The sequence below is a fragment of the Salvelinus fontinalis genome, chromosome 10 (assembly GCF_029448725.1).
Source record: "Salvelinus fontinalis isolate EN_2023a chromosome 10, ASM2944872v1, whole genome shotgun sequence".
In the NCBI taxonomy this organism is placed as follows: Eukaryota; Metazoa; Chordata; class Actinopteri; order Salmoniformes; family Salmonidae; genus Salvelinus; species Salvelinus fontinalis.
Genome location: NC_074674.1, coordinates 48,484,740 through 48,505,436, shown reverse-complemented (window position 1 = coordinate 48,505,436; position 20,697 = coordinate 48,484,740). Strand labels below are relative to the sequence as shown.

General features: G+C 47.3%; 1 protein-coding gene across 1 annotated transcript in view; it reads left to right on the top strand.

Annotated features, from left to right (window-relative positions):
* Window positions 1-20,697, top strand: part of LOC129863322 (protocadherin Fat 3-like) — a 93,315-nt gene that overhangs the window by 48,862 nt on the left and 23,756 nt on the right. Inside the window, exons 12-14 of the mRNA XM_055935213.1 lie at window positions 4,669-4,814; window positions 11,686-11,823; window positions 18,737-18,880. Coding sequence (XP_055791188.1) covers window positions 4,669-4,814; window positions 11,686-11,823; window positions 18,737-18,880 — 428 coding nt within the window. The remainder of the gene's footprint in view (window positions 1-4,668; window positions 4,815-11,685; window positions 11,824-18,736; window positions 18,881-20,697) is intronic.

Below are 20,697 nucleotides of genomic sequence, written 5' to 3'. Positions count from 1 at the left end.
TCAGCCAGAGCCCGGACTTGAACCTGATCGAACATCTCTGGAGGGACCTGATAATAGCTGTGCAGCGACGCTCCCCATCCAACCTGACAGAGTTTGAGAGGATCTGCAGAGAAGAATGGGAGAAACTCCCCAAATACAGGTATGCCAAGTTTGTAGCGTCATACCCAAGAAGACTCAAGGCTGTAATCGCTGCTAATGGAGCATCAACAAAGTACTGAGTAAAGGGTCTGAATACTTATGTAAATGTAATATTTCAGTTTTATTTTTTAAATAAATTGGCAACAATTTCTAAAAACCAGTTTTTTGCTTTGTCATTATGGGGTATTGTGTGTAGATTGATGAGGGGAAAAATCAATTAAATCTATTTTTAGAATAAGGTTGTAACGTAACAAAATGTGGAAAGATTCGATTCAGACCCCTTCCAATCTAGTAAAAATAATGAAAAAAACCTTGAATGAGTAGGTGTGTCCAAACTTTTGACTGGTAATATATATATATATATATATATATATGGTATTAGCCTGGTGATGAGCGGAGCCTGGTTTCCTCCAGACGTGATGCTTGGCATTCAGGACAAAGACTTCAATCTTGGTTTCATCAGACCAGAGAATCGTGTTTTTCATGGTCTGACTGGTAGTGTATATATATATATATATATATATATATATATATATATATATATATATATATATATATATATATATATATATATATATATATATATATATATATATATATATATATATATATATATATATATATATACATTACCAGTCAAAAGTTTGGACACACCTACTCATTCAAGGTTTTTTTTTTTTTTTTTACTATTGTCTACATTGTATAATAATAATGAAGACATTGAAACTATGAAATAACACATATGGAATCATGTAGTAACCAAAAAAATTGTTTAGATTTTAGATTCTCCAAATAGCCAATCTTTGCCTTGACAGCTTTGCACACTCTTGGCATTCTCTCAACCAGCTTCATGAGGTGGTCACCTGGAATGCATTTCAATTAACCGTTGTGCCTTGTTAAAAGTTATTTTGTAGAATTGCTTTCCTTCTTCATGTATTTGAGCCAAACAGTTGTGTTGTGACAACGTAGGGGTGGTATACAGAAGATAGCCCGATTTGGTAAAAGACCAAGTCCATATTATGGCAAGAACAGCTCAAATAAGAAAAGAGAAACGACAGTCCATCATTACTTTAAGACAGGAAGGTCAGTCAATCAGGATCATTTCAAGAACTTTGAACGTTTCTTCAAGTGCAGCCGCAAAAACCATCAAGCCCTATGATGAAACTGGCTATCATGAGGCTCTGGCTAACTTTTATTTAACTAGGCAAGTCAGTTAACAACAAATTCTTATTTACAATTACGGCCTAGGAACAGTGGGTTAACTGGTCTAGGAACAGTGGGTTAACTGGTCTAAGAACAGTGGGTTAACTGGTCTAGGAACAGTGGGTTAACTGGTCTAGGAACAGTGAGTTAACTGGTCTAGGAACAGTGGGTTAACTGGTCTAGGAACAGTGGGTTAACTGGTCTAGGAACAGTGGGTTAACTGGTCTAGGAACAGTGGGTTAACTGGTCTAGGAACAGTGGGTTAACTGCCTTGTTCAGGGGCAGAACGACAGATTGTTTTACCTTGTCAGCTCGGGGGATTCGATCCAGAAACCTTTCGGTTACTAGTCCAACACTCTAACCACTAGTCTACCTGCCGCCCCTCCACTCTAACCACTAGGCTACTTGCCACCCCTCCACTCTAACCATTAGGCTACCTGCCACCCTCCACTCTAACCACTAGGCTACCTGCCTCCCCTCCACTCTAACCATTAGGCTACCTGCCGCCCCTCCGCTCTAACCACTAGGCTACCTGCCGCCCCTCCACTCTAACCACTAGGCTACCTGCCGTCCCTCCGCTCTAACCACTAGTCTACCTGCCTCCCCTCCACTCTAACCACTAGGCTAACTGCCGTCCCTCCACTCTAACCATTAGGCTACCTGCCACCCTCCACTCTAACCACTAGGCTACCTGCCGCCCCTCCACTCTAACCACTAGACTACCTGCCGCCCCTCCACTCTAACCACTAGGCTACCTGCCGCCCCTCCACTCTAACCACTAGTCTACCTGCCGCCCCTCCACTCTAACCACTAGGCTACCTGCCGCCCCTCCACTCTAACCACTAGGCTACCTGCCTCCCCTCCACTCTAACAACTAGGCTAACTGCCTCCCATACACTCTAACCACTAGTCTACCTGCCGCCCCTCCACTCTAACCACTAGGCAACCTGCCGCCCCACCACTCTAACCACTAGGACTACCTGCCTCCCCTCCAATCTAACCACTAGGCTACCTGCCACCCCTACACTCTAACCACTAGGCTTCCTGCCGCCCCTCCACTCTAACCACTAGGCTACCTGCCGTCCCTCCACTCTAACCACTAGGCTACCTGCTGCCCCTCCACTCTAACCACTAGGCTACCTGCCACCCCTCCACTCTAACCACTAGGCTACCTGCCATCCCTCCACTCTAACCACTAGGCTACCTGCTGCCCCTCCACTCTAACCACTAGGCTACCTGCCGCCCCTCCACTCTAACCACTAGGCTCCCTGCCGCCCCTCCACTCTAACCACTAGGCTACCTGCCTCCCCTCCACTCTAACCACTAGGCTACCTGCCGCCCCTCCACTCTAACCACTAGGCTACCTGCCTCCCCTCCACTCTAACCACTAGTCTACCTGCCACCCCTCCACTCTAACCACTAGGCTACCTGCCGCCCCTCCACTCTAACCACTAGGCTACCTGCCGCCCCTCCACTCTAACCACTAGGCTACCTGCCTCCCCTCCACTCTAACCACTAGTCTACCTGCCACCCCTCCACTCTAACCACTAGGCTACCTGCCGCCCCTAAACTCTAACCACTAGGCTACCTGCCGCCCCTCCACTCTAACCACTAGGCTACCTGCCGCCCCTCCACTCTAACCACTAGGCTACCTGCCGCCCCTCCACTCTAACCACTAGGCTACCTGCCTCTCCACCACTCTAACCACTAGGCTACCTGCCACCCCTCCACTCTAACCACTAGGCTACCTGCCGCCCCTCCACTCTAACCACTAGGCTACCTGCCTCTCCACCACTCTAACCACTAGGCTACCTGCCGTCCCTCCACTCTAACCACTAGGCTACCTGCTGCCCCTCCACTCTAACCACTAGGCTACCTGCCGCCCCTCCACTCTAACCACTAGGCTACCTGCCGCCCCTCCACTCTAACCACTAGGACTACCTGCCGCCCCTCCACTCTAACCACTAGGCTACCTGCAGCCCCTCGACTCTAACCACTAGGCTACCTGCCTCCCCTCCACTCTAACCACTAGTCTACCTGCCTCTCCACCACTCTAACCACTAGGCTACCTGCCGTCCCTCCACTCTAACCACTAGGCTACCTGCTGCCCCTCCACTCTAACCACTAGGCTACCTGCCGCCCCTCCACTCTAACCACTAGGCTACCTGCCGCCCCTCCACTCTAACCACTGGGCTACCTGCCTCCCCTCCACTCTAACCACTAGTCTACCTGCCTCCCCTCCACTCTAACCACTAGGCTACCTGCCGCCCCTCCACTCTAACCACTAGGCTACCTGCCGCCCCTCCACTCTAACCACTAGGCTACCTGCCGCCCCTCCAATCTAACCACTAGGCTATCTGCCACCCCTCCACTCTAACCACTAGCCTACCTGCCGCCCCTCCACTCTAACCACTAGGCAACCTGCCGCCCCTCCACTCTAACCACTAGGACTACCTGCCTCCCCTCCACTCTAACCACTAGACTACCTGCCACCCCTCCACTCTAACCACTAGGACTACCTGCCTCCCCTCCACTCTAACCACTGGGCTACCTGCCGCCCCTCCACTCTAACCACTAGTCTACCTGCCTCCCCTCCACTCTAACCACTAGTCTACCTGCCGCCCCTCCACTCTAACCACTAGGCTACCTGCCTCCCCTCCACTCTAACCACTAGTCTACCTGCCGCCCCTCCACTCTAACCACTAGGACTACCTGCCTCCCCTCCACTCTAACCACTAGGCTACCTGCCTCCCCTCCACTCTAACCACTAGGCTACCTGCCGCCCCTCCATTCTAACCACTAGGCTACCTGCCTCCCCTCCTCTCTAACCACTAGTCTACCTGCCTCCCCTCCACTCTAACCACTAGGACTACCTGCCTCCCCTCCACTCTAACCACTAGACTACCTGCCACCCCTCCACTCTAACCACTAGTCTACCTGCCGTCCCTCCACTCTAACCACTAGTCTACCTGCCTCCCCTCCTCTCTAACCACTAGTCTACCTGCCTCCCCTCCACTCTAACCACTAGGCTACCTGCCGCCCCTCCATTCTAACCACTAGGCTACCTGCCTGCTTGACCCAGTGCTCCTCTCAACTATGTGATGTGTGCATTCTGGGGGGGGGGGGGGGGGGGGTGAGGACGGAGCAGAAGACATCACATCCAGGGAATAGGGTGCTGGTCTGGTCAGGAGAGGACATGGTTTCTCTCTAGGCTGGGTAACTGGAAAGCATTTTGTCAACGAATGAAAAGTCTATATAAAAATACATTTGATTGATATATGGAGAGTTTGATTGTATTGTTTCATTGGGTATTGTTTTGTATTGCAGACATAGATGACCTGGGGCTGGTTAAGTATAGGATCCTGTCAGGCAATGATCTGGACTACTTCAACCTGAACCCAGATTCTGGTGCCCTGGCCTTGAGGAGGTCCCTGGCCTCCGCTAACCTCAAGACGGCTGTCTTCAACCTCAAGGTATCCCTATGTACCCCCATCTTTTCCCTATGTACCCTCTATGTATCCCTATGTATCCCTATGTACCCCCATCTTTTCCCTATGTACCCTCTATGTATCCCTATTCATTTCCTATGCAGCCCTATGTATCCCCTATGCACCCTTATACACCCCTATGTAGCCCTATGTATCCCTATGTACCCTTACACACCCCTATGTAGCCCTATGTTGTCCCTATGCAGTCCTTATGTTGTCCCTATGTATCCCCTATGTTGTCCCTATGTATCCCCTATGCAGCCCTTATGTTACACTACAGTATTACGTTACACTACATTATTACACTACAGTATTACACTACAGTATTACATTACAGTATTACACTACAGTATTACATTACAGTATTACATTACAGAATTACACTACAGTATTACATTACACTACAGTAGTACACTAAAGTATTACATTACAGTATTACACTACAGTATTACACTACAGTATTACACTACAGTGTTACATTACAGTATTACACTACATTATTACACTACAGTATTACACTACAGTATTACAATACAGTGTTACATTACACTACAGTATTACAATACAGTATTACATTACACTACAGTATTACATTACAGTATTACATTACACTACAGTATTACATTACAGTATTACATTACACTACAGTATTACACTACAGTATTACATTACACTACAGTATTACACTACAGTATTACAATACAGTATTACATTACACTACAGTATTACATTACACTACAGTATTACACTACAGTATTACAATACAGTATTACATTACACTACAGTATTACATTACAGTATTACATTACAGTATTACACTACAGTATTACATTACAGTATTACATTACAGTATTACATTACAGTATTACATTACAGTATTACACTACACTACAATATTACACTACAGTATTACATTACAGTATTACATTACACTACAGTATTACATTACAGTATTACATTACAGTATTACATTACACTACAGTATTACATTACACTACAGTATTACACTACAGTATTACATTACACTATTACATTACAGTATTACACTACAGTATTACATTACACTACAGTATTACACTACAGTATTACACTACAGTATTACACTACAGTATTACACTACAGTATTACATTACAGTATTACATTACACTACATTATTACACTACAGTATTACACTACAGTATTACATTACACTACAGTATTACACTACAGTATTACATTACAGTATTACACTACAGTATTACACTACAGTATTACATTACACTACAGTATTACACTACAGTATTACGTTACAGTATTACACTACAGTATTACACTACAGTATTACACTACAGTATTACATTACACTACAGTATTACAGTACAGTATTACACTACAGTATTACACTACATTATTACACTACAGTATTACACTACAGTATTACACTACAGTATTACACTACAGTATTACAGTACAGTATTACACTACAGTATTACACTACAGTATTACACTACAGTATTACATTACACTACAGTATTACACTACAGTTTTACAGTACAGTATTACACTACAGTATTACACTACAGTATTACACTACAGTATTACACTACAGTATTACACTACAGTATTACATTACACTACAGTATTACACTACAGTATTACACTACAGTATTACACTACAGTATTACATTACACTACATTATTACACTACAGTATTACAGTACAGTATTACAGTACAGTATTACACTACAGTATTACACTACAGTATTACACTACAGTATTACACTACAGTATTACATTACACTACAGTATTACACTACAGTATTACACTACAGTATTACACTACAGTATTGCACTACAGTATTACAATACAGTATTACATTACACTACATTATTACACTACAGTATTACACTACAGTATTACACTACAGTATTACACTACAGTATTACATTACACTACAGTATTATACTACAGTATTACACTACAGTATTACACTACAGTATTACACTACAGTTTTACACTACAGCATTACACTACAGTATTACATTACAGTATTACACTACAGTATTACACTACAGTATTACACTACAGTATTACATTACAGTATTACACTACAGTATTACACTACAGTATTACACTACAGTATTACATTACACTGCATTATTACACTACAGTAATACACTACAGTATTACATTACAGTATTACACTACAGTATTACATTACACTACAGTAGTACACTAAAGTATTACATTACAGTATTACACTACAGTATTACACTACAGTATTACACTACAGTGTTACATTACAGTATTACACTACAGTATTACATTACAGTATTACACTACAGTATTACGTTACAGTATTACATTACACTACAGTATTACGTTACAGTATTACACTACAGTATTACACTACAGTATTACACTACAGTATTACATTACAGTATTACATTACACTACAGTATTACACTACAGTATTACGTTACAGTATTACACTACAGTATTACACTACAGTATTACACTACAGTGTTACATTACAGTATTACATTACACTACATTATTACACTACAGTATTACATTACACTACATTATTACACTACAGTATTACACTACAGTATTACACTACAGTATTACACTACAGTATTACACTACAGTATTACACTACAGTATTACATTACACTACAGTATTACACTACAGTATTACGTTACAGTATTACACTACAGTATTACACTACAGTGTTACACTGCAGTATTACACTACAGTATTACAGTACAGTATTACACTACAGTATTACATTACAGTATTACATTACACTACAGTATTACACTACAGTATTACGTTACAGTATTACACTACAGTATTACAATACAGTGTTACACTACAGTATTACACTACAGTATTACATTACACTACAGTATTACACTACAGTATTACATTACAGTATTACACTACAGTATTACATTACACTACAGTATTACATTACAGTATTACATTACACTACTGTATTACACTACAGTATTACACTACAGTATTACACTACAGTATTACATTACACTACAGTATTACACTACAGTATTACACTACAGTATTACATTACACTACAGTATTACAGTACATTATTACACTACAGTATTACATTACACTACAGTATTACATTACAGTATTACATTACACTACTGTATTACACTACAGTATTACACTACAGTATTACACTACAGTATTACATTACACTACAGTATTACACTACAGTATTACACTACAGTATTACACTACAGTGTTACATTACACTACAGTATTACATTACAGTATTACATTACACTACTGTATTACACTACAGTATTACACTACAGTATTCCACTACAGTATTACATTACAGTATTACACTACAGTATTACACTACACTATTACACTACAGTATTACGTTACAGTATTACACTACAGTATTACACTACAGTATTACGTTACAGTATTACACTACAGTATTACACTACAGTATTACACTACAGTATTACGTTACAGTATTACACTACAGTATTACATTACACTACAGTATTACACTACAGTATTACACTACAGTATTACGTTACAGTATTACACTACAGTATTACATTACACTACAGTATTACACTACAGTATTACATTACAGTATTACACTACAGTATTACATTACACTACAGTATTACACTACAGTATTACACTACAGTATTACGTTACAGTATTACACTACAGTATTACACCACACTATTACACTACTATGAACAATGTTTTGGGTTTGAAGAGTGTGTGTGTTGTGTGTGTGTGTGTGTTATGTGTGTAGAGTGTGTGTAGAGAGTGTGTGTCACATATAGTATTGATGGCTCCCATATGTCTCCCTTTGTCACCCTGTGTCTCCCTATGTATCCTTATATCTCCTTTTGTCTCCCTATGTCTCCCTGTGTTCCTGTGTCTCTCTATGTCTCCCTGTGTTCCTGTGTCTCCCTATGTCTCCCTGTGTTCCTGTGTCTCCCTTTGCCTCCCTTTGTCTCCCTTTGTCTCCCTGTGTTCCTGTGTCTCCCTATGTCTCCCTTTGTTCCTGTGTCTCCCTTTGCCTCCCTTTGCCTCCCTTTGTCTCCCTATGTCTCCCTTTGTCTCCCTTTGTCTCCCTATGTCTCCCTTTGCCTCCCTTTGTCTCCCTATGTCTCCCTGTGTTCCTGGGTCTCTCTATGTCTCCCTTTGTCTCCCTTTGTCTCCCTTTGTCTCCCTTTGTCTCCCTATGTCTCCCTTTGTCTCCCTTTGTCTCCCTATGTCTCCCTGTGTTCCTGTGTCTCCCTATGTCTCCCTGTGTTCCTGTGTCTCCCTTTGCCTCCCTTTGTCTCCCTTTGTCTCCCTGTGTTCCTGTGTCTCCCTATGTCTCCCTGTGTTCCTGTGTCTCCCTTTGCCTCCCTTTGTCTCCCTTTGTCTCCCTGTGTTCCTGTGTCTCCCTATGTCTCCCTTTGCCTCCCTGTGTCTCTCTATGTCTCCCTGTGTTCCTGTGTCTCCCTGTGCCTCCCTGTGTCTCCCTGTGTCTCCCTATGCCTCCCTATGTCTCCCTGTGTCTCCCTATGTCTCCCTGTGTCTCCCTATGTCTCCCTGTGTCTCTCTATGTCTCCCTATGTCTCCCTGTGTCTCCCTGTGTCTCCCTATGTCTCCCTGTGTCTCCCTATGTCTCCCTGTGTCTCTCTATGTCTCCCTATGTCTCCCTGTGTCTCCCTGTGCCTCCCTATGTCTCTCTATGTCTCTCTTTTCCTCCCTTTGTCTCCCTATGTCTCCCTATGCCTCCCTATGTCTCCCTATGTCTCCCTATGTATCCCTGTGTCTCTCTATGTATTCCTATGTATCCCTATGTCTCCCTATGTCTCCCTATGTATCCCTATGTCTCCCTATGTCTCCCTGTGTCTCTCTATGTATTCCTATGTATCCCTATGTCTCCCTGTGTCTCCCTATGTATCCCTATGTCTCCCTATGTCTCCCTGTGTCTCCCTATGTCTCCCTGTGTCTCCCTATGTCTCCCTGTGTCTCTCTATGTCTCCCTATGTCTCCCTGTGTCTCCCTGTGTCTCCCTATGTCTCCCTGTGTCTCCCTATGTCTCCCTGTGTCTCTCTATGTCTCCCTATGTCTCCCTGTGTCTCCCTGTGCCTCCCTATGTCTCTCTATGTCTCTCTTTTCCTCCCTATGTATCCCTATGTCTCCCTATGTCTCCCTATGTATCCCTATGTCTCCCTATGTCTCCCTGTGTCTCTCTATGTATTCCTATGTATCCCTATGTCTCCCTATGTCTCCCTATGTATCCCTATGTCTCCCTATGTCTCCCTGTGTCTCCCTATGTCTCCCTGTGTCTCTCTATGTCTCCCTATGTCTCCCTGTGTCTCCCTGTGTCTCCCTATGTCTCCCTGTGTCTCCCTATGTCTCTCTGTGTCTCTCTATGTCTCCCTATGTCTCCCTGTGTCTCCCTGTGCCTCCCTATGTCTCTCTATGTCTCTCTTTTCCTCCCTATGTATCCCTATGTCTCCCTATGTCTCCCTATGTATCCCTATGTCTCCCTATGTCTCCCTGTGTCTCTCTATGTATTCCTATGTATCCCTATGTCTCCCTATGTCTCCCTATGTATCCCTATGTCTCCCTATGTCTCCCTGTGTCTCTCTATGTATTCCTATGTATCCCTATGTCTCCCTATGTCTCCCTATGTATCCCTATGTCTCCCTATGTCTCCCTGTGTCTCTCTATGTATTCCTATGTATCCCTATGTCTCCCTATGTCTCCCTATGTATCCCTATGTCTCCCTATGTCTCCCTGTGTCTCCCTATGTCTCCCTGTGTCTCCCTATGTCTCCCTGTGTCTCTCTATGTCTCCCTATGTCTCCCTGTGTCTCCCTGTGTCTCCCTATGTCTCCCTGTGTCTCCCTATGTCTCCCTGTGTCTCTCTATGTCTCCCTATGTCTCCCTGTGTCTCCCTGTGCCTCCCTATGTCTCTCTATGTCTCTCTTTTCCTCCCTATGTATCCCTATGTCTCCCTATGTCTCCCTATGTATCCCTATGTCTCCCTATGTCTCCCTGTGTCTCTCTATGTATTCCTATGTATCCCTATGTCTCCCTATGTCTCCCTATGTATCCCTATGTCTCCCTATGTCTCCCTGTGTCTCCCTATGTCTCCCTGTGTCTCTCTATGTCTCCCTATGTCTCCCTGTGTCTCCCTGTGTCTCCCTATGTCTCCCTGTGTCTCCCTATGTCTCCCTGTGTCTCTCTATGTCTCCCTATGTCTCCCTGTGTCTCCCTGTGCCTCCCTATGTCTCTCTATGTCTCTCTTTTCCTCCCTATGTATCCCTATGTCTCCCTATGTCTCCCTATGTATCCCTATGTCTCCCTATGTCTCCCTGTGTCTCCCTATGTCTCCCTGTGTCTCCCTATGTCTCCCTATGTCTCCCTATGTCTCCCTATGTCTCCCTATGTATCCCTGTGTCTCTCTATGTATTCCTATGTATCCCTATGTCTCCCTATGTCTCCCTATGTCTCCCTATGTCTCCCTATGTCTCCCTGTGTCTCCCTATGTCTCCCTATGTATCCCTATGTCTCCCTATGTATCCCTGTGTCTCTCTATGTCTCCCTATGTATCCCTGTGTCTCTCTATGTCTCCCTATGTATCCCTATGTCTCTCTATGTATTCCTATGTCTCTCCTTATACTAGTGCACTGCACATAACAGTGTTCCATTTGGTACACAGTATTATTCTTCTTATTATTGTTAATATTATTATTATTGTTCATATTGTTATTCCTTTTATTATTAATATTATTATTAATAGTATTATTATTTTTAATATTATCATTCTTATTACTATTATTACTATTATTATTCCTCTGAAGGTGGAGGCGACGGACGGAGAGCTTTTCTCGGAGCCGACCTACGTCAACGTGACGGTGGTCCGGGGAAGGATGCCGTCTCGTAGTGTCACCTGCAGAGAGACAGGAGTGGCCCAGAGCCTGGCAGAGCTGGTACTACAGGTGCCATCAATATCATTATCAATATCATTATCAATATCCGTATCTCAGGCGCACTTACTGCCGATGTGCCCTTGAGCAAGGCACTTAACCCCTAAACTGCTCAGCATTTGTAATGGCGTTAGGAACATGCCGTAAACTTACACCACTGCTAGTTTGAAATGTTGCCAATGGAGATGTCCAATTAGATTATTGTGTATAGCTCAAGCTGTTGTTGGTACATTGTCACGTGTGTTTGTGAGCAGAGGATCCCTAGTTCGGACAGGGACAGGGGAGGAAGCTATGTGAGCAGAGGATCCCTAGTTCGGACAGGGACAGCGGAGGAAGCTATGTGAGCAGATGATCCCTAGTTCGGACAGGGACAGCGGAGGAAGCTATGTGAGCAGATGATCCCTAGTTCGGACAAGGACAGGGGAGGAAGCTGTAATGTTAGCAACACAGCGAAGTCGGGACAGCGACGTCGGGCTCACAATGTGGCTGCCCTCTGTTCTGACCCCTCTGATCCAGTCTCTCTGTTCCAGTCTCTCTGTTCCAGCCCCTCTGTTTCCGCCCCTCTGTTCCAGTCTCTCTGTTCCAGTCTCTCTGTTCCAGTCTCTCTGTTCCAGCCCCTCTGTTTCCGACCTCTCTGTTCCAGCCTCTGTTCCAGCCCCTCTGTTTCCGACCTCTCTGTTCCAGTCTCTCTGTTCCAGTCTCTCTGTTCCAGACTCTCTGTTCCAGCCTCTCTGTTCCAGTCTCTCTGTTCCAGCCTCTCTGTTCCAGCCTCTCTGTTCCAGCTCCTCTGTTCCAGCCCCTCTGTTCTGACCCCTCTGTTCCAGTCTCTCTGTTCCAGCCTCTCTGTTCCAGCCTCTCTGTTCCAGCCCCTCTGTTCCAGCCTCTCTCTTCCCTCTGTTCCAGTCTCTCTGTTCCAGCCTCTCTGTTCCAGCCCCTCTGTTCCAGCCCCTCTGTTCCCTCTGTTCCAATCTCTCTGTTCCAGCCTCTCTGTTCCAGCCTCTCTGTTCCAGCCTCTCTGTTCCAGCCTCTCTCTTCCCTCTGTTCCAGTCTCTCTGTTCCAGTCTCTCTGTTCCAGCCTCTCTCTTCCCTCTGTTCCAGCCTCTCTGTTCCAGTCTCTCTGTTCCAGACCCTCTGTTCCAGTCTCTCTGTTCCAGCCCCTCTGTTCCAGCCTCTCTGTTCCAGTCTCTCTGTTCCAGCCTCTCTGTTCCAGCCCCTCTGTTCTGACCCCTCTGTTCCAGTCTCTCTGTTCTGACCCCTCTGTTCCAGTCTCTCTGTTCCAGCCTCTCTGTTCCAGCCTCTCTGTTCCAGCCCCTCTGTTCCAGTCTCTCTGTTCCAGTCTCTCTGTTCCAGTCTCTCTGTTCCAGCCTCTCTCTTCCCTCTGTTCCAGCCTCTCTGTTCCAGCCTCTCTGTTCCAGCCCCTCTGTTCCAGCCCCTCTGTTCCAGTCTCTCTGTTCCAGTCTCTCTGTTCCAGTCTCTCTGTTCCAGCCTCTCTCTTCCCTCTGTTCCAGCCTCTCTGTTCCAGCCTCTCTGTTCCAGCCCCTCTGTTCCAGCCCCTCTGTTCCAGTCTCTCTGATCCAGCCTCTCTGTTCCAGCCCCTCTGTTCCAGCCCCTCTGTTCCAGCCCCTCTGTTCCAGCCCCTCTGTTCCAGTCTCTCTGTTCCAGCCTCTCTGTTCCAGCCTCTCTGTTCCAGCCCCTCTGTTCCAGCCTCTCTGTTCCAGCCTCTCTGTTCCGACCCCTCTGTTCCAGACCCTCTGTTCCAGCCCCTCTGTTCCAGTCTCTCTGTTCCAGTCTCTCTGTTCCAGTCTCTCTGTTCCAGCCTCTCTGTTCCAGCCTCTCTGTTCCAGCCTCTCTGTTCCAGTCTCTCTGTTCCAGCCCCTCTGTTCCAGTCTCTCTGTTCCAGCCCCTCTGTTCCAGCCTCTCTGTTCCAGCCTCTCTGTTCCAGTCTCTCTGTTCCAGCCCCTCTGTTCCAGTCTCTCTGTTCCAGCCCCTCTGTTCCAGCCTCTCTGTTCCAGCCCCTCTGTTCTAGCCTCTCTGCTCCAGCCTCTCTGTTCCAGCCCCTCTGTTCCAGCCCCTCTGTTCCAGCCTCTCTGTTCCAGCCTCTCTGTTCCAGCCCCTCTGTTCCAGTCCCTCTGTTCCAGTCTCTCTGTTCCAGTCTCTCTGTTCCAGCCTCTCTGTTCCAGTCTCTCTGTTCCAGCCCCTCTGTTCCAGTCTCTCTGTTCCAGTCTCTCTGTTCCAGCCTCTCTGTTCCAGCCCCTCTGTTCCAGCCTCTCTGTTCCAGTCTCTCTGTTCCAGCCTCTCTGTTCCAGCCTCTCTGTTCCAGTCTCTCTGTTCCAGCCTCTCTGCTCCAGTCTCTCTGTTCCAGCCCCTCTGTTCCAGCCTCTCTGTTCCAGCCCCTCTGTTCCAGCCCCTCTTTTCCAGCCTCTCTGTTCCAGCCTCTCTGTTCCAGTCTCTCTGTTCCAGCCTCTCTGTTCCAGCCCCTCTGTTCTGACCCCTCTGTTCCAGTCTTTCTGTTCCAGCCTCTCTGTTCCAGCCTCTCTGTTCCAGCCTCTCTGTTCCAGCCTCTCTGTTCCAGCCTCTCTGTTCCAGTCTCTCCGTTCCAGCCTCTCTGTTCCAGTCTCTCTGTTCCAGTCTCTCTGTTCCAGCCTCTCTGTTCCAGCCCCTCTGTTCCAGCCTCTCTGTTCCAGTCTCTCTGTTCCAGCCTCTCTGTTCCAGCCTCTCTGTTCCAGCCTCTCTGTTCCAGCCTCTCTGTTCCAGTCTCTCTGTTCCAGCCCCTCTGTTCCAGCCTCTCTGTTCCAGTCTCTCTGTTCCAGCCTCTCTGTTCCAGCCTCTCTGTTCCAGCCTCTCTGTTCCAGTCTCTCTGTTCCAGCCCCTCTGTTCCAGCCTCTCTGTTCCAGTCTCTCTGTTCCAGTCTCTCTGTTCCAGCCCCTCTGTTCTGACCCCTCTGTTCCAGTCTCTCTGTTCCAGCCTCTCTGTTCCAGCCTCTCTGTTCCAGCCCCTCTGTTCCAGTCTCTCTGTTCCAGTCTCTCTGTTCCAGTCTCTCTGTTCCCTCTGTTCCAGCCTCTCTGTTCCAGCCTCTCTGTTTCAGTCTCTCTCTTCCCTCTGTTCCAGTCTCTCTGTTCCAGTCTCTCTGTTCCAGTCTCTCTGTTCCAGCCTCTCTCTTCCGTCTGTTCCAGTCTCTCTGTTCCAGTCTCTCTGTTCCAGCCTCTCTCTTCCCTCTGTTCCAGCCTCTCTGTTCCAGCGTCTCTGTTCCAGCCTCTCTGTTCCAGCCCCTCTGTTCCAGCCTCTCTCTTCCCTCTGTTCCAGCCTCTCTGTTCCAGCCTCTCTATTCCAGCCTCTCTGTTCCAGTCTCTCTGTTCCAGTCTCTCTGTTCCAGCCTCTCTGTTCCAGCCCCTCTGTTCCAGCCTCTCTGTTCCAGTCTCTCTGTTCCAGCCTCTCTGTTCCAGCCTCTCTGTTCTGACCCCTCTGTTCCAGTCTCTCTGTTCCAGCCCCTCTGTTCCAGCCTCTCTGTTCCAGTCTCTCTGTTCCAGCCTCTCTGTTCCAGCCTCTCTGTTCCAGCCCCTCTGTTCCAGCCTCTCTGTTCCAGCCTCTCTGTTCCGACCCCTCTGTTCCAGACCCTCTGTTCCAGCCCCTCTGTTCCAGTCTCTCTGTTCCAGTCTCTCTGTTCCAGTCTCTCTGTTCCAGCCTCTCTGTTCCAGCCTCTCTGTTCCAGCCTCTCTGTTCCAGTCTCTCTGTTCCAGCCCCTCTGTTCCAGTCTCTCTGTTCCAGCCCCTCTGTTCCAGCCTCTCTGTTCCAGCCTCTCTGTTCCAGTCTCTCTGTTCCAGCCCCTCTGTTCCAGTCTCTCTGTTCCAGCCCCTCTGTTCCAGCCTCTCTGTTCCAGCCCCTCTGTTCTAGCCTCTCTGCTCCAGCCTCTCTGTTCCAGCCCCTCTGTTCCAGCCCCTCTGTTCCAGCCTCTCTGTTCCAGCCTCTCTGTTCCAGCCCCTCTGTTCCAGTCCCTCTGTTCCAGTCTCTCTGTTCCAGTCTCTCTGTTCCAGCCTCTCTGTTCCAGTCTCTCTGTTCCAGCCCCTCTGTTCCAGTCTCTCTGTTCCAGTCTCTCTGTTCCAGCCTCTCTGTTCCAGCCCCTCTGTTCCAGCCTCTCTGTTCCAGTCTCTCTGTTCCAGCCTCTCTGTTCCAGCCTCTCTGTTCCAGTCTCTCTGTTCCAGCCTCTCTGCTCCAGTCTCTCTGTTCCAGCCCCTCTGTTCCAGCCTCTCTGTTCCAGCCCCTCTGTTCCAGCCCCTCTTTTCCAGCCTCTCTGTTCCAGCCTCTCTGTTCCAGTCTCTCTGTTCCAGCCTCTCTGTTCCAGCCCCTCTGTTCTGACCCCTCTGTTCCAGTCTTTCTGTTCCAGCCTCTCTGTTCCAGCCTCTCTGTTCCAGCCTCTCTGTTCCAGCCTCTCTGTTCCAGCCTCTCTGTTCCAGCCTCTCTGTTCCAGTCTCTCCGTTCCAGCCTCTCTGTTCCAGTCTCTCTGTTCCAGTCTCTCTGTTCCAGCCTCTCTGTTCCAGCCCCTCTGTTCCAGCCTCTCTGTTCCAGTCTCTCTGTTCCAGCCTCTCTGTTCCAGCCTCTCTGTTCCAGCCTCTCTGTTCCAGCCTCTCTGTTCCAGTCTCTCTGTTCCAGCCCCTCTGTTCCAGCCTCTCTGTTCCAGTCTCTCTGTTCCAGCCTCTCTGTTCCAGCCTCTCTGTTCCAGCCTCTCTGTTCCAGTCTCTCTGTTCCAGCCCCTCTGTTCCAGCCTCTCTGTTCCAGTCTCTCTGTTCCAGTCTCTCTGTTCCAGCCCCTCTGTTCTGACCCCTCTGTTCCAGTCTCTCTGTTCCAGCCTCTCTGTTCCAGCCTCTCTGTTCCAGCCCCTCTGTTCCAGTCTCTCTGTTCCAGTCTCTCTGTTCCAGTCTCTCTGTTCCCTCTGTTCCAGCCTCTCTGTTCCAGCCTCTCTGTTTCAGTCTCTCTCTTCCCTCTGTTCCAGTCTCTCTGTTCCAGTCTCTCTGTTCCAGTCTCTCTGTTCCAGCCTCTCTCTTCCGTCTGTTCCAGTCTCTCTGTTCCAGTCTCTCTGTTCCAGCCTCTCTCTTCCCTCTGTTCCAGCCTCTCTGTTCCAGCCTCTCTGTTCCAGCCTCTCTGTTCCAGCCCCTCTGTTCCAGCCTCTCTCTTCCCTCTGTTCCAGCCTCTCTGTTCCAGCCTCTCTATTCCAGCCTCTCTGTTCCAGTCTCTCTGTTCCAGTCTCTCTGTTCCAGCCTCTCTGTTCCAGCCCCTCTGTTCCAGCCTCTCTGTTCCAGTCTCTCTGTTCCAGCCTCTCTGTTCCAGCCTCTCTGTTCTGACCCCTCTGTTCCAGTCTCTCTGTTCCAGCCCCTCTGTTCCAGCCTCTCTGTTCCAGTCTCTCTGTTCCAGCCTCTCTGTTCCAGCCCCTCTGTTCTGACCCCTCTGTTCCAGTCTCTCTGTTCCAGCCTCTCTGTTCCAGCCTCTCTGTTCCAGCCCCTCTGTTCCAGTCTCTCTGTTCCAGTCTCTCTGTTCCAGTCTCTCTGTTCCAGCCTCTCTGTTCCAGCCTCTCTGTTCCAGCCCCTCTGTTCCAGTCTCTCTGTTCCAGCCTCTCTCTTCCCTCTGTTCCAGCCTCTCTGTTCCAGCCTCTCTGTTCCAGCCCCTCTGTTCCAGCCCCTCTGTTCCAGTCTCTCTGATCCAGCCTCTCTGATCCAGTCTCTCTGTTCCAGCCCCTCTGTTCCAGCCCCTCTGTTCCAGCCCCTCTGTTCCAGCCTCTCTGTTCCAGCCTCTCTGTTCCAGCCCCTCTGTTCCAGCCCCTCTGTTCTGACCCCTCTGTTCCAGTCTCTCTGTTCCAGCCTCTCTGTTCCAGCCTCTCTGTTCCAGCCTCTCTGTTCCAGTCTCTCTGTTCCAGTCTCTCTGTTCCAGTCTCTCTGTTCCAGCCTCTCTCTTCCCTCTGTTCCAGCCTCTCTGTTCCGACCCCTCTGTTCCAGCCTCTCTGTTCCAGCCTCTCTGTTCCAGCCTCTCTGTTCCGACCCCTCTGTTCCAGCCTCTCTGTTCCAGCCTCTCTGTTCCAGCCTCTCTGTTCCAGCCCCTCTGTTCCAGTCTCTCTGTTCCAGCCCCTCTGTTCCAGCCCCTCTGTTCCAGCCTCTCTGTTCCAGCCTCTCTGTTCCAGCCCCTCTGTTCCAGTCCCTCTGTTCCAGTCTCTCTGTTCCAGTCTCTCTGTTCCAGTCTCTCTGTTCCAGCCTCTCTGTTCCAGTCTCTCTGTTCCAGCCCCTATGTTCCAGTCTCCCTGTTCCAGTCTCTCTGTTCCAGTCTCTCTGTTCCAGCCTCTCTGTTCCAGTCTCTCTGGTCCAGCCCCTCTGTTCCAGCCCCTCTGTTCCAGTCTCTCTGTTCCAGTCTCTCTGTTCCAGTCTCTCTGTTCCATCCCCTCTGTTCCAGTCTCTCTGTTCCAGCCTCTCTGTTCCAGTCACTCTGTTCCAGTCACTCTGTTCCAGTCTCTCTGTTCCAGCCTCTCTGTTCCAGTCTCTCTGTTCCAGCCTCTCTGTTCCAGTCTCTCTGTTCCAGTCTCTCTGTTCCAGTCTCTCTGTTCCAGTCTCTCTGTTCCAGCCTCTCTGTTCCAGTCTCTCTGTTCCAGCCTCTCTGTTCCAGCCTCTCTGTTCCAGCCTCTCTGTTCCAGCCTCTCTGTTCCAGTCTCTCTGTTCCAGCCCCTCTGTTCCAGTCTCTCTGTTCCAGCCTCTCTGTTCCAGCCTCTCTGTTCCAGTCTCTCTGTTCCAGTCTCTCTGTTCCAGCCTCTCTGTTCCAGTCTCTCTGTTCCAGTCTCTCTGTTTCAGCCCCTCTGTTCCAGACTCTCTGTTGGGATTAAAACAGATCACACTTTGGACTACAAAGAAAATAGATCTGTAAAGTCTTCTTCTTCTTCTCCTTCCTCCAGAAGGCTACGGCGCTGCGGATACCCAGAGTGGATGAGGGGTACACAGACCTGTTCTCAGCCAACAGACTGACGCCTCAGTTTGAGTCGTTCCCCTCCAGTATTGTGGTCAGGGAGGATCTGGCGGAGGGGGCGAGTGTCTTGCAGGTGAGAGATGTGGACTTCCATGTTGTGATGTACTGTTGATGGTAAATAAGTTACACGTATTGGGAAGTATCCAGATTATCATAGCGTCCTTCTCTCATCCCGGGATTTACAGTATTACCTTGCTCAGTACACAAGGGGGCGCCAAAAAAAAGCAAAAAAGCCCATTGGGCGTCTAAAGCCAGAAAATAAATAAATAGTAAAAGACAGGCAGTCCAGCTCATAAAGTTATACATATATAGATAGGTAGGAGCTACCTACAGTTGAAATCGGAAGATTACATACGCTTAGGTTGGAGTCATTAAAACTCGTTTTTCAACCACTCCACAAATATCTTGTTAACAAACTATGGTTTTGGTAAGTCGGTTAGGAAATCTACTTTGTGCATGACACAAGTAATTTTTCCAACAATTGTTTACAGACAGATTATTTAATTTATAACTCAATGTAATCACAATTCCAGTGGGTAAAAAGTTACATACACTAAGTTGACTGTGCCTTTAAACAGCTTGGAAAATTCCAGAAAATGATGTCATGGCTTTAGAAGCTTCTGATAGGCTAATTGACATAATTTAAGTGAATTGGAGGTGTACCTGTGGATGTATTTCAAGGCCTACCTTCAAACGCAGTGCCTCTTTGCTTGACATCATGGGAAAATAAAAAGAAATCAGCCAAGACCTCAGAAAAAAATTGTAGACCTCTACAAGTCTGGTTCATCCTTGGGAGCAATTTCCAAATGTCTGAAGGTACCACGTTCATCTGTACAAACAATAGTACACAAGTATAAACACCTTGGGACCACGCAGCCGTCATACCGATCAGGAAGGAGACGCGTTCTGTCTCCTAGAGATGAACGTACTTTGGTGTGAAAAATTCAAATCAATCCCAGAACAACAGCAAAGGACCTTGTGACGGGTACAAACGGGTACAAAAGTATATATATCCACAGTAAAACGAGTCCAATATCGACATAACCTAAAAGGCCGCTCAGCAAGGAAGAAGCCAGTGCTCCAAAACCGCCATAAAACAGCCAGACTACGGTCTGCAACTGCACATGGGGACAAAGATCGTACTTTTTGGAGAAATGTCCTCTGGTCTGATGAAACAAAAATAGAACTGTTTGGCCATAATGGCCATCGTTATGTTTGGAGGAAAAAGGGGGAGGCTTGCAAGCTGAAGAACACCATCCCAACCGTGAAGCACGGGGGTGGCAGCATCATGTTGTGGGGGTGATTTGCTGCAGGAGGGACTGGTGCACTTCACAAAATAGATGGCATCATGAGATAGGAAAATTGTGGATATATTGAAGCAACATCTCAAGACATCAGTCAGGAAGTTAAAGTTTGGTCACAATTGGGTCTTCCAAGTGGACAATGACCCCAAGCATACTTCCAAAGTTGTGGCAAAATGGCTTAAGGACAACAAAGTCATGGTATTGGACTGGCCTTAACAAAGCCCTGACCTCAATCCTATAGAACATGTGTGGGCAGAACTGAAAAAGCATGTGCGAGCAAGAAGGACTACAAACCTGATTCAGTTACACCAGCTCTGTCAGGAGGAATTGGCCAAAATTCACCCAACTTATTGTGGGAAGCTTGTGGAAGGCTACCCGAAACATTTGACCCAAGTTAAACAATTTAAAGGCAATGCTACCAAATACTAATTGAGTGTATGTGAACTTCTGACCCACTGGGAATGTGATGAAAGAAATAAAAGCTGAAATAAATCATTCTCTACTATTATTCTGACATTTCACATTCTTAAAATAAAGTGGTGATCCTAACTGACCTGAGACAGGGAATTTTTACTCTGATTAGATG